The following is a 13,567-nucleotide window of genomic DNA, read 5'->3' as shown; positions in this document are numbered from 1 at the left end:
TTGTACATGAGCAAATCGGCTATTTTTGTCCTACACAAAGCATAGGTGAGCTTAGCTTTAAACCACTTTAAACATTATTTTAAAATGTACGAGCTTTTAGATGTGCTATTTTAGAAAAATCTTGAAAATGTGTGCAGAATATATATATTCTTTCACTGCAAACATTTTTTACTCAAATCTTTGTTTCTGGGCGTCCCTGGAACAAAATATTTTTAGATGGGGTTTGAGAACCACTGGCATAGAAACATAATACAGTTTTTAAGAAAACTTTCATGATTTAGAAGACATTTTGTAGAATCGGCCTCAGGTCTTAATGGCTTGCTTAATTATTCTCTGTCCAGATGCAGAGTAGCGAGGAGGAGGGCCCGAGCAGACCGTCCACAAGCAGAACCAACGGCTCGGCCCTGGACGGCTCTTACCTCGGCATCGCCGCCACTCAAACGGGAAGGCCACGACAAGCCGGCGGAAGAGGATCGGGGGCGGCGAACCCCCTCGATGGCCATCATCATCATCACCACGCCTCCCTGTCGACCGAGACGCCCCGCGTCGACTCCTCCTCCTCCTCTACTCCCAGCGAGAGCCAGGGGTCGGTCACCCCACGGCGCCACAGAGGGGGTCGGAGAGGGGCGCGGAGTGAGCAACCCTTCTCGCCACCGTGTCACTGTGGACCCAAGCGCTGCTGCTGTGGACGCCGCGCGGCAGACTCGCCGCACAAAGGTCAACGCGACCGCCACTGCTGCGACCCTGAACTACAGTGTGACAGGTACACTACACGTGACATTTCATAGCACTTTTTCTAGTGTAAATGGTGCATTTATATAGCGCCTTTATCCAAGGCGCATTACAGAGATTGTGCATTACATTCACACATTCACACACCGATGGCGGAGGAAACCATGCAAGGCACCAACCTGCACATCGGGAGCAATTAGAGGTTCAGTGTCTTGCTCAAGGACACTTCGACACCAACTCTGGGGAGGCCGGGATCAGACTGGGAACCTCGCGGTTCCCATCCGGTCACTCTACCGCTGACCCACTGCCGCGTGTGTTTTAACCCATTTTGGGCGGGAACCCCTTTTGGTGTTAGCATTATGTTATGCTTTAGCTATTGAAAAATAGCAGATCTACAAGCTCATAGCGCGCCACCGAGTGGCGCGCTACAAGCTTGGTCTGCTATTTTTGAAAAATCGAAGAACGACTGACATAGAAACATAGCTTTTTCAGAAAACTGTCAGGATGTAGAAGATATTTTTAGAATCTGATCTCAGGTCAAAATGGGTTAATATCAACCATTATAGACCTGGGAAACTTAAGCCTATACTGTATGTTGTTATACCTTTCAATATACGTTTTTCCAGGAAAATGTAATTAGAAGGCACTCTCAGGTCAATAAACCTCTGTTTAATATTTTCTTTCTAAAGGTAATTTACAAGGCTACTTTACATGAAAATCATATACCCCATTTAGACTCGAGGCCAATCAAAAACAAACGAACAAAAAAACCCCGCTTAAAAACGCTTTAAATCCTGACCTAGGTTTTCTGAAAAACGTGAAATCATAAATCATAAAGTTTTCTTTTAAATAATAATCAGTATGGCGTCGCAGGTCTAAATTAAAGCTGCTCGGGCGATGCATGATGGAAACGATGCATGTTGGAGACACATGGCCACCATACATGATGTCCTCTGACCAGTAAACCCCCAGAAGAGAAGACTAAAATAGCAGATGTACAAGCTTGCAGCATGGCACAAAGTGACACGCTGTGAGCTTGTAAATCTGCTATTTTTGAATAGCCAACGTATATAAGATATGGATAAAGGTGTTACAATGTATTAACACATTTAGCTGGGGACCCCCTGGCTGGAACCCCCTCACAAGGACCGCTCTGAGGGTCCCCCCGGGACCCCACTTTCAGAACCAACGGTCTAGTGACGTCGGCAGACTATCTATGACGTACCAGTCTATAATTTGGGCAAAGGTTTCAGCCACGATCCAACTGCCTCTGACTTTCCATTATAAAATTAATCTTAGAAGGAGAAGATAAATATTGCTTTCTGGCAGGAAACACACCTGTCTGATGCAGAACACGAAAAATTAAAGAAAATGGGGTTTAGGAACACTTATTTCTCCTCATATAAAAACGGTAAAAAAAGAGGGGTTGCTATCCTGATTTCTAACTCGATTCAGTTTGAACTCATATCCAAAATAATTGATAAAGAGGGCAGATATGTTCTATTGAAGGGAAAGTTGGACCAAAAAGAAGTTACATTATTTAATGTCTATGCTCCCCCGGGCAGTACTATGTCTTTCTACAAAAAAATATTTGATTTGATCGCAGCTGAATCATATGGTACTTTGTTTTTTGGTGGTGACTTAAATGCTACGCTCCATGACTCGGACTCAACAAACAAAAAGAGAAAGAGAACCCCTACAGAAAAACGCATTAAAAAGGTATTAGCAGACTTGGGTTTAATTGATGTGTGGCGTGCCATGCATGGATCAGCCCCAGGGTACACTTTCTTTAGTGCAAGACATTCTGTTCATACAAGACTAGATTATATATTTGTGTTCAATGCAGACTTGCACAGGTTGAAGGAGTGCAGAGTGGGCCAGAGAGACCTTTCTGATCACTCAGGGGTATACTTGACTTTTCATTTAGATGGTAGAAGGAGAAAAACACTTTGGAGAATGAATACCAGCCTTTTAAATAATGCTGTATTTAGAGAAGAAATGGAATCAGACCTAACTGAATATTTACAGGATAATGACAGGGGAGACGTGGACCCAGGTATATTGTGGGATGCAGCTAAAGCGGTTCTCAGAGGGAAAATTATAGCCCGAACAGCTAGGATAAAAAAGGCAAAGGCTGAACATTTTTCGACACTACAAGAACAACTGAGGGAGTTAGAACAAGCGCATGTTACAAACAAGGAACCTACAATAAAAAACCAAATAAAAAATATTAAACAAGAAATAGACAAAGTACTGAGTGAAGAAGTGGAAAAAAATCTAAGATTTATGAAGCAAAGATATTACGAGGCTGGCCCTAAGGCGTCGAGGCTTTTAGCCTGGAGGCTTAAAAAACAACAGGCCGAAAACACCATATATAAAATTAGAGACCCAGTTACAAATAAAATTACCAGTAATATGGATAGCATACAGAATGCATTTGAAACACATTTTAAATCACTATACTCCCAACCGGACAGGGCAGATAAACAAACAATTGTTGATTTTTTGGAATCACTAGACCTCCCCTCAATTGACACAATGATGAATAAAAAACTAATTTCACCAATAACACAAGAAGAAATAGATGAAGCCATTTCTAGCCTAAACTCCAATAAATCCCCTGGCACTGATGGATTTCCACCTGAGTGGTATAAGGCTATGAGGGAACACTTACTCCCCCTACTGCAGAAGTGTTTTAATTTCACGTTAAAGGAAAGTCATCTTCCACCATCATGGAATGAAGCCTTTATATCTGTTATCCCCAAGGAAGGAAAGGATAAAACGGAATGTGGGAATTATAGACCCATAAGTGTGTTAAACACAGATTATAAGCTATATACCTCAATTTTAACAAGGAGGATGGAGGAGGCAATGACATTTCTCATCGATGAGGACCAATCGGGTTTTTTGAAAACCAGGCAAACCCAAGATAATATAAGGAGGGCTTTACATGTTATTGAGCAGATTAATAATGAAAAATCCAGCGCTATCGTAATCAGTCTGGATGCTAGGGCTGCCTTCGACAGCGTGGATTGGGGCTTCCTCTACTTAGTAATGCACAGATTTGGTTTTTGTGAGGGTTTTATACAACGCATTCAAGCACTCTATTCTTCCCCTACAGCAAGGATAAAAATAAATGGTAGTCTTTCCGATCCCATAGCCCTGGAACGTGGATGCCGTCAGGGCTGCCCAAGCAGTCCGAGCCTCTTCAATCTTTTCATCGAGCCGCTGGCCCAAGCAATTAGAGAGGAAATAAGATTAAAGGGGATATCCATAGGTGGAGAAGAATATAAAATCGGGTTGTATGCTGATGATGTCCTTGTCACAATCATGGACCCAGGTTCGGGGCTACCTACACTGATGGAAATATTGGAAACATATGGTTCTTACTCAGGGTATGCCCTTAATGTAAATAAAACCCAGGTATTGACATTCAATTACAATCCTACACAAGAAAACATAACAAAATACAATTTTAATTGGTATTCATCTCATATTAAATATCTAGGTGTGAATTTGCCCAAGGACCTGTCGCAATTGTTTGACGTAAATTACAAAGGTGCAACGGAAAAAATGTATGATGATCTTGGCAGGTGGAGCGTGCTTCCTCTCGATTTAGGTGGCAGAATAAGAGCAGTCAAAATGGTAATTTTACCCAGATTACTATACCTTTTTTTGTCACTGCCAGTGGAAATACCTTTAAAACAATTCAGGGAATGGAATAAACATATCTCACGTTTTATTTGGGATAAAAAAAGGCCAAGGGTGAAATTTTCTACCTTACAACTGCCCCGAGAGAGAGGAGGCATGTCTCTCCCATCTTTAAGGGACTATTATCTAGCAGCTCAGCTAAGACCCTTGGTATATTGGTGTAACCGACCCTACATTGCAAAATGGAAAAGCATAGAGTTATCCCTGATGGATATACCAATACAGTCACTATTGGGTTGCACTGACAGAGAGAAAGGACTGTTTCAGACGAGGAGTCAGTGGGTAAATTTATCGTTCAAAATATGGCTGGAAGTTGTTAAACGCTTCCATCTTCAGAGGGAGGCAAAACTTTTAAGATGGCCAGCATATGACCCTGACTTCATACCAGCAGTATTAGACAATAGGTACAAACAATGGCACCACAATGGCATCACCTCTATATGTACTATGATAAGAAATGGAGATATTGATAGTTTTGAAAACTTAAAGCAGAAATATGGGTTGGCTAACCAGGACTTTTTTAGATACTTGCAGGTAAGGGATTATTTTGGTAAAAAGGTAAAAGGGTCTACTCCAGGTATTACAACAAGTCTAATCACTATATTTACAAATGCTTATGGCTCAGGAAGTAATAGGGGTCTTGTGAGTAAACTATATAATGGACTTATGTCGTTGAAAAAGGATTCTACAATGTATGTGAAAGAGAGATGGGAAAAAGAGATGGGCATTGATATAAGTGATGAAGTATGGATGAATACATGGAAAACGCAATCAACGACCACTAATTCCTTGATTTGGAGAGACTTTTGTTGGAAAAACCAGATTCGCTTCTTTATTACTCCAAAACAGAAGTCCAAACAGACTGGCAACCATATGGACTGTTGGAGAGAATGTGGAGATACAGTGGTTGATCATGCACATGTCTTTTGGTCTTGTCCTGTAATTCAACCATTTTGGAAGGAAGTGACAACACTTATCTCAAACATTATGGGTTTTGGAATAGATGATACATTCACATCTTTGTACCTAGGACAACTCCCAGATGGGCTAAATCAGGATGACTCCTACTTACTTAAGATTTTACTTGTAGCAAGCAAAAAAGCTATTACAAGAAATTGGTTACAAAAGAATTGTCCTACTGCTGACCTATTTATCAACATTGTGAAACAACTACATCTCCTAGAACAGATGACCTATTCTCTGAGACTGCAAAAAGAGCTGGGTGAAAGAAGATGGGAGAAATGGATAGAGTATTTAGCTGGGGGGGCGGATATGGAGTGAATATGGGCTGTGTCTTTTCGGTTGTCAATGAATCCAAGTCTGTAATATGTATTGTTGTTGCTTGTTGCTGTACATCCCGTGACCTCATTTGTTTGTTTGTTTGTTTGTTTGTTTTGTTTTTTATTATTATTCTGTTTCTTCTGTTGATGTTTTTGTTTTAATGTATGCCTTGTTTGTCTTTTGTGTCTCTTGCATATTCAAAAATTCAAAAATAAAGAGTTTAAAAAAAAAAAAAAAAATTAATCTTAAATATTTAAAAAAATAATTAAAATCTAAATCTTTTATACGGCGAGAGAGGTGAATAAAATAATGTATATATTTTTAGTCTTTGTGATATAATTTGCCATAATTTATAGTGGTGGTGAGCCGATAAAGAAAACCTCTCATCTGAGACATCAAAGGAGGGGGGGGGGGGGGGGAAATGATGCACGTGGAAAGATCAAAGGAATTAAGATCAAATAAGCTCTTACAAGCAAACAGGTGTAAAAGGAGCATAGCAGCATCCATCAATACGCCACGTCATTGTCTATTCACAGCCCTCGGCCGTACAGTATATCCTACATAAACATACAGTTGGGTGCCACCGATATTGTCCCTTATCATTTGACCCATTTAGGCCTGACCTCAAAATTTAAAAAAATCCTTCTAAATCCTCCAGTTTTCTGAAATAAATATTTTCACGATTTTTCAAAAATAGCAGACCTACAAGCTCGTAGCGCGCCACTCGGTGGCGCACTATGAGCTTGTAGATCTGCTATTTTTCAATAGCTAAATTATAACAATGTTTAAAACACCAAAAGGGGTTCCCGCCCAAAATGGGTTAACTGTCCTTTTGCGCAGATCACGCAAACCTCAGCAAAAAGAAAAGGACAATATCGATGGCCTCCAACTGTAGAACACTGTCCCATTAATGGCTTTATTTTTAGTCACCTACACATCACACATGAGTGTTTCAGGAAGGAGATCAGACCCTTTTAGAACTTTATTATGCCAATAAAACAGCCCCCCCCCCTCCCTCCTTTCCTTATAGACTTTACTTTCCCTGTGTAGTGTGGACCTGCCATGTGTATTTATTTAGCTTTTTGACTCCAAGGAACAGCAATGTCTGTCTTAACCTATGTGACTATGTTACTATGAGTACCAGTAGGGGCAAAAGTGGTGCTGTTGTGCCAGAGAGAGAGAGAGAGATAGTGCTGCACTGTTGCCTGCTAATGAGAGAGAGAGAGAGAGAGAGAGAGAGGGGTAGGGGGAGAGGGAGAGGGGAGTTGCACCACTCAGTTCACACGGGTGTGATTTTTCTTACTGTACCTGCAAAGTTTCTGCCCTATTTTGTTTTTTGCACCTTATTATGTCTAAACTTAGCACACCTGCCGCTATGTGCTGGTATTATTATTATTATTATTTGACTACTTTCTCCCTGCTCTCCATCTCCCCACACCCCCTTCCTTTTTATTCTCATTTAAACAAAGAAATAATTGAGCTTATCCTAAATCAAGGAATGATTACATAGTAATAATGTGTCAGGTGAAACTGGCACTGTCAACGTTGTCCCCCCTTTTTTTAAAGATTTGTTTTTTGGGCTTTTTATGCCTTTATTGATAGGGAACAGTAGTCAGACAGGAAAGGGGGAGAGATTATTATAATTATAATAATTATTATTATAATTATTATTATTATTATGATTTTAGTGAAGTGTATGTTTCTCTGTCGCAACCTCGCGGCCGTTGCGGTGCCGGCGGCGTTCCGCGTGCTGTCTTCGTTGTCCTCCTTTTTGCCTTTGTTTCCCCCCATATTATTATTATTTTAGTAACGTGTATGTTTCTGTGTGGCAACCTCGCGGCCATTGTTTGCGTTCGTTTCCGACGTTCTGTGCGTGGTTCAATGACTGTGTTTTGTGGTGGCTTTCCTGCTGTCCAGCTCCTAACATTAGCAGCTGCTGTCGCTTCGAGGCTGCGGTCGTGCAGCTTGCTTGCTGCGGTGCGGAAGTCAGCATATAGCTTTAGGAGGCAAGCAGTCATACTACACTCCCATTGGCTTAGGCAGTGTGTGGCAGCCAATTAGGCTAGGCCGTCAGTATGACTAGGTGTCAATCTTGTCGGCTACATTTCATGAGCTTTGGGGGTCCCCAAATTATTAAAAAAAAAATAAATAAACTGGAAAATGGAAATGAAGAGTTTACATAGTACACATAGTACATGCATAAACTCCTTAATGATTATATCTGGTTTATGATATATTTTCTCTATTCTTGAAGTCAGTTTGTATTGGGGGTGGGGAGGGGGGGGAGCGAGACATGGCCAAAGCATTTCCGGGGGTCCCCAGCCAGAGAACCCCTGAACTAGGTGATGTGACAATACAGTTGATTGTGATTCTGATGAAACACGTCCACCCTACTTACACACACACACACACAGGCTGTCCGGTGGTGGCGAGGGCGCGGTGGCGGTGGTCCCGGGGGACGACGGCGCTCTGACCACGCCCCTGCTGGGCCACCAGGGCTGGGAGGAGAAGAGGCACCAGCTGCTGCTGCAGAAGATGCAGCTGGAGGTGGAGAGGGAGAGGCTGCACGTCCGTCTGGCCCAGCAGGAGGCCAGGCTCATCTCACAGAACCAGCAGCTCCGAGAGTCACGCCTCGACTACCACAGGTAATGTTAACCAACCAGAAGCTCCGAGAGTCACGCCTCGACTACCACAGGTAATGTTAACCAACCAGAAGCTCCGAGAGTCACGCCTCGACTACCACAGGTAATGTTAACCAACCAGAAGCTCCGAGAGTCACGTCTCGACTACCACAGGTAATGTTAACCAACCAGCAGCTCCGAGAGTCACGCCTCGACTACCACAGGTAATGTTAACCAACCAGAAGCTCCGAGAGTCACGCCTCGACTACCACAGGTAATGTTAACCAACCAGAAGCTCCGAGAGTCACGCCTCGACTACCACAGGTAATGTTAACCCATGTAGACCTGAGGACGATTCTAATGTCTTCTAAATCCTGACAATTTTCTGAAAAACCCATGTTATTTCATTTGAGTTAAAACGTTCACTCTGAAAGAATATATACCGGTATTGAAAGATTTGCACCACATTTTCACGATTTTTCAAAAATAGCAGACCTACAAGCTCGTAGCACGGCACTCGGTGCCGTGATATGAGCTTGTAGATCTGCTATTTTTGAATAGCAGAGTATAACACAATGCTTAAAACGCCAAAAGGGGTTTCCGCCCAAAATGGGTTAACCAACCAGAAGCTCCGAGAGTCACGCCTCGACTACCACAGGTAATGTTAACCAGCAATGTTAGCCACTGCCTGCTTGCCACTGTGCTACACGCTGCAGTCACTGCAAAGTAGCGAAGTAGCGGTACATTTTCCCACCTCGTTTTGAGATGCGGAGATGATGGCAGCAGTGTGCAACGCTCGTATATAACACCCCCAACTTGTAGAAATAATATGGTGATATTTTGGCTCTAACGTGAATGAGGTCCGTACAGTGTTCAGCTGGTGACTGAACACTCCTGACATTTACACAAAAAATACCAGTAAGACGCCTGGGGGGCGAGAAGCATAGGGAGCGTGTCTTGAGTGTACAGGGTGTGATGATGAAGTCAGATCAACATATGGAATATAAGATCAGGTCAGCTTCATATATAGAGATCTAAGGGTGCAGTGTCTTGAGTGTACAGGGTTTGATGAGGGGACAGGTAGGGCCGGGCCTTAATTATTGGGCCTGTTGAGAACTCTAGTTTTCACCGGCTGCACGGCTGCACAAATAACTTTCTAGAGTTTAAATGGACAGGTATCAGTCAAAAGGGAGACATCGAAGAGGAAGGATAGATGGGGAAGGAACAGGTTCTGACATATATCCATATACTAATATTGATGACATCAGGGTTCTCCATATATAGGCTTAATTGTGACAACAGGTCGCATTTACTATCATCCCTGATGATGTCATAGTGATGTCACGAGACCTGGGCACAATATATGGGGGCTTTCCCCATGTATGGGGATTTTCCTATATCATCCCTGATGACTTCATAGTGATGTCACGAGACCTGGCCACAATATATGACGTGACGGTTTCATAGTTAACTGCGACCTTCTGTCGCAAAAAATCACTGGTTAATTCCTGTTGTCCCTGAAATACATTCTGAGTGCTAAACAGTTGCTCCAAAGTTAGCCTTGGATCAAGACCATCATAGATGCATTCCGTTGTGTCTAGATACGAAAGCAAGGTCAGACTAGATAAAAACACATGTGTGATGGTCTTGATCCAAGGCTACTCCACAGTAGTAAATGCATAGGCTACATACATGCACGCCAGAAATAGCATATACCTACAAATTGGCGATGCGTTGTGAGCTTTGTAGCTATGCCATTATGGACTGGGCTTTTTACTCTCTGTTTATCTCTGTCTCTCTGTCAGGTTTCAACAAGCCACTCAAGGTGAGCTTGGCAGCTCAACCAACAGAACTGCCGTGTCACAGCCAGAGGATCCGTCTGGATGCCATGTTCTTTCCAGGTCAACGCACGCACGCACGCACGCACGCACGCACGCACGCACGCACGCACACTCTAACACTAAGCTACAGCCACGCGTTACGAGTCACTACAATGTGATTAGGATGTACGGTATCTTAAAATACATATATACTGTGTGTGTGTACTGCAGGCAGTGTGAGGAAGCACAGCCTGACTCGTGTCCAGCTCCAGCCCAGCCTCCTGCACATGCCGCTGTTTGCAGTCATGGTAAGTCGTAGCGTCACACACCCTCAGTCGGTTGTTAGCGTTTTTTGCTGAGGTCATTTTATGTTGAAGTTTCAGTCTAAAACGTTGTCTCAACCGATCAGCAACTCACTCTTTGCAGCTGTGTGCGGCAGAGATCTAAGGTTTGTAGCCTGCCACTCAGGCTGCCCAAGGGAGAGGAGAGCGAGATGGCCAGTGTGAAGCATGTTTGTAAAGCATTGCTTATTTCTAACCTAAAGCCAATGGGGCCAGTGCTCAGAGGGGGGTCTTGGAGCCGTGAGGCCCATCAACAGTTTACTAGGCCGATTCTTAAAAAAATGTCTTCTAAATCACGACAGTTTTCTGAAAAACCTATGTTTCTATATCAGTGGTTCTCAAACTATTTCATGTCAAGAACCCCACAAATTGTATGTAATGGGCCGCCGACCCCCATCTGAAAATATGTTGTTCCAGAGAGTTAAAAACGTTTGATGTGAAAGAATATATATTCAAAGATTTGCACCACATTTTCACGATTTTTCAAAAATAGCAGATAGCTACGAGCTTGTAGATCTGCTATTTTTCAATAGCTAAAGTATGACATAATGCTTAAAAACACCAAAAGGGGTTCCCGTCCTGAATCATGGGTTAAATGTAGGTTAATGCTCAAATACAGTACGTGAGCCGCTCAGCGTTTACAGTACCTCCTATATGATTGTAACTCTATATAGGACCCTTTTACTATGGTTCCTCTGGGGGGCACAGTAGAAAGCTACTAATTGGGCCAGGATTATGTTCATTTCACTGCTGATGCCCGGTGGCCAATGAGTGTGAATTATCAATCCATCCATGCTTGTCGCAATCCAATCCAATCCAACCCAGTGTATTCTTGTACTATTTTGTCTCTGTCGAGTGGAAACCTTGTTATGTCCAAAACTGTTACTTTTCAGGATTCAAATTCAAAAAGAGAAAAAATAGCAAATCCCTACGAGCTCCGAGCTTGTAGATCTGCTACTTTTGATGCTTTTGTGTGACACTGTAGTGTAGTATGATCGAGTAGTAGGGGATTCATTTACGAAAAAACCAAACAAAATATGGAGATAAGAGGTTTCAGCAACGATTTATTCATGGTAATTAGTTGACAATTAATTGTCTGAATGCTAAGGTTTTTAATCATTAAAAGTAAAACAAAGGAAATGGATAAAGTTACTGACATTAACAGAGAAGCATACAACAATAATGACTTCATCAAAGTGTTTTTCACGGCTTCATGTTGGCTGGGTGAGAAAATGGAGAGTTTACTGGCAAACTTTTCGTTCTTTTTTTCCCCCAGTACACACGTTTTGACAATTAATGAGCTCTTCTTCTGGCAATTATATATTCTTTTGTCTCTTATTAAGTTTTCCAAGGAACACCAAAGCATGTTTGTAAAATATAACATTTTGAATGTATCACCCCTAACTTTTACAACTCCCCACAGAGGACTTGCATCGCTCCAAAGCGGACATGGCCACTTCTCCTGTCGTGCCCACTGCCAGTTTTGTGAAGACCACCTCAGTGTCTGCAGTGCCCAGGACCCCTGAATATAGGTATCACATCAACACAGAACATCACAGAAATTATTCTAAACATTCAAAGTGCAGATGTGCTGTAGTATATAGCAGTATAGCATAGCAGTGGTTTTCAAATCTCTTCCACCTTTTGGTTTCTACAAAACACCCACCCAGCGCTCGGGGCCAGACCAATCTACAAGCTCATAGCGCGCCACCGAGTGGCGCGCTACGAGCTTGTAGGTCTGCTATTTTTGAAGTCGTGAAAATGTGGCGGAAATCTTTGAATATATATTTCAGAGCGAACATTTTTAACTAAAATATTGGCTTCTGGGGGGTCCCTGGAACTACATATTTTGAGGTGGGGGTCCGTGGCCCAATAGAGATAATTCTGGGGGTCCTTGACATGAAAAAGGTTGAGCACCACTGACATAGACACATGGGTTTTTCAGAAAAATGTTAGGATTTTGAAGCCTTTTTTTTATCGACCTAAGTCCAAAATGGTTTAACTAACCCACGGGGATGAAGAAGCAGCTTCTCTGTGCCTGAAAACACTGGGCTGCCAGTGGAGAGGAGTGTGGCGGGCCTGTTTCTTCCGTGGACAACAATGAAAAAGCAGCACATTAGCAGCACTGCATGTGCCCCAGTAGTCTTTGTCCAGCGAGAGCCACACAACCTAAATGGATTTCCTTCAGGGCTTAACTAGCGCTGCTGCACAACATGATTGAGCAGGGCTTGAAGTGAAGGTGTTTTCATCACTGAGCTTATGTGAGAGACAGAAGGTATTAGAACATTTTTTATTTTTTTTACCAGCTGCTGTGTAAACTAAGCACAGCTGGTCAATGTTCTCTGCGGTGCTTTCACGCCCACTTGCTGTAGGTCAGACCTATGTTTCTCATTGGCTGTACTGACAGCCTGTCGTCCTGATTGGCTGCCTCGTCTCTAGGCAACCACACACTTTTTGCCTCTAGCCGACCTATCAGCCATGGGATATAAGGCAGCAGCTGCATAATTAATTGATGTCATCAATTCTTGTTTTTATATACCGGTATTATGTTTTTGATAGCATTACATAATGGCTTTATGTAATTCGGCAAAAATATATACCACCATAAAGTAACAGTAACAGTTTTGGACACACGATAAATATATTCGGCTCTGATGCAACGAGTCCCGTGTTTGATTCCAGGGCCTGACGGACCTTTTCTGCATGTCACTCCCTGACCCTTTCCCCATGTCCTGTCAATATACAATATACTTATACTTAAACTATCAATAAAAGCAGAAAAGCCCCCAAAAACATTACACACACACACACAATTCACACACAGAGTATATCAAAGGTATAGCCCTAATTTATCTATTTTACAATTTACAATTTAGGCATTTAGCAGACGCTCTTAATCCAGAGCGATTTACAGTAAGCAAGAACAAAAAAAACATGGTAATGTAAAAAACATAAAAAAGTCATCATGAGAGAGAGATTTTACAAAGGTTTCCACAATGTTTTAAAGTTTTTGCCTATAATGATGTTCCCAGAACAGGGACACCAGGTTGAGTTCTTCATC

General features: G+C 42.4%; 1 protein-coding gene across 4 annotated transcripts in view; it reads left to right on the top strand.

Annotated features, from left to right (window-relative positions):
- The window catches only part of kiaa1328 (KIAA1328 ortholog), a 53,606-nt gene that overhangs the window by 25,838 nt on the left and 14,201 nt on the right, over positions 1 to 13,567 (top strand). For 3 of the 4 annotated variants that reach the window (XM_079510229.1, XM_079510228.1, XM_079510230.1), the window contains 5 exons: positions 342 to 763; positions 8,139 to 8,369; positions 10,151 to 10,246; positions 10,397 to 10,473; positions 11,930 to 12,038. In XM_079510229.1, the coding sequence (XP_079366355.1) occupies positions 342 to 763; positions 8,139 to 8,369; positions 10,151 to 10,246; positions 10,397 to 10,473; positions 11,930 to 12,038 (935 nt within the window). The remainder of the gene's footprint in view (positions 1 to 341; positions 764 to 8,138; positions 8,370 to 10,150; positions 10,247 to 10,396; positions 10,474 to 11,929; positions 12,039 to 13,567) is intronic. The other variant, XM_079510231.1, reaches the window with a different exon arrangement.

The sequence above is a fragment of the Electrona antarctica genome, assembly GCF_951216825.1.
Source record: "Electrona antarctica genome assembly, chromosome: 9".
NCBI lineage: Eukaryota > Metazoa > Chordata > Actinopteri > Myctophiformes > Myctophidae > Electrona > Electrona antarctica.
This window is presented reverse-complemented; position numbering and strand designations above follow the sequence as displayed.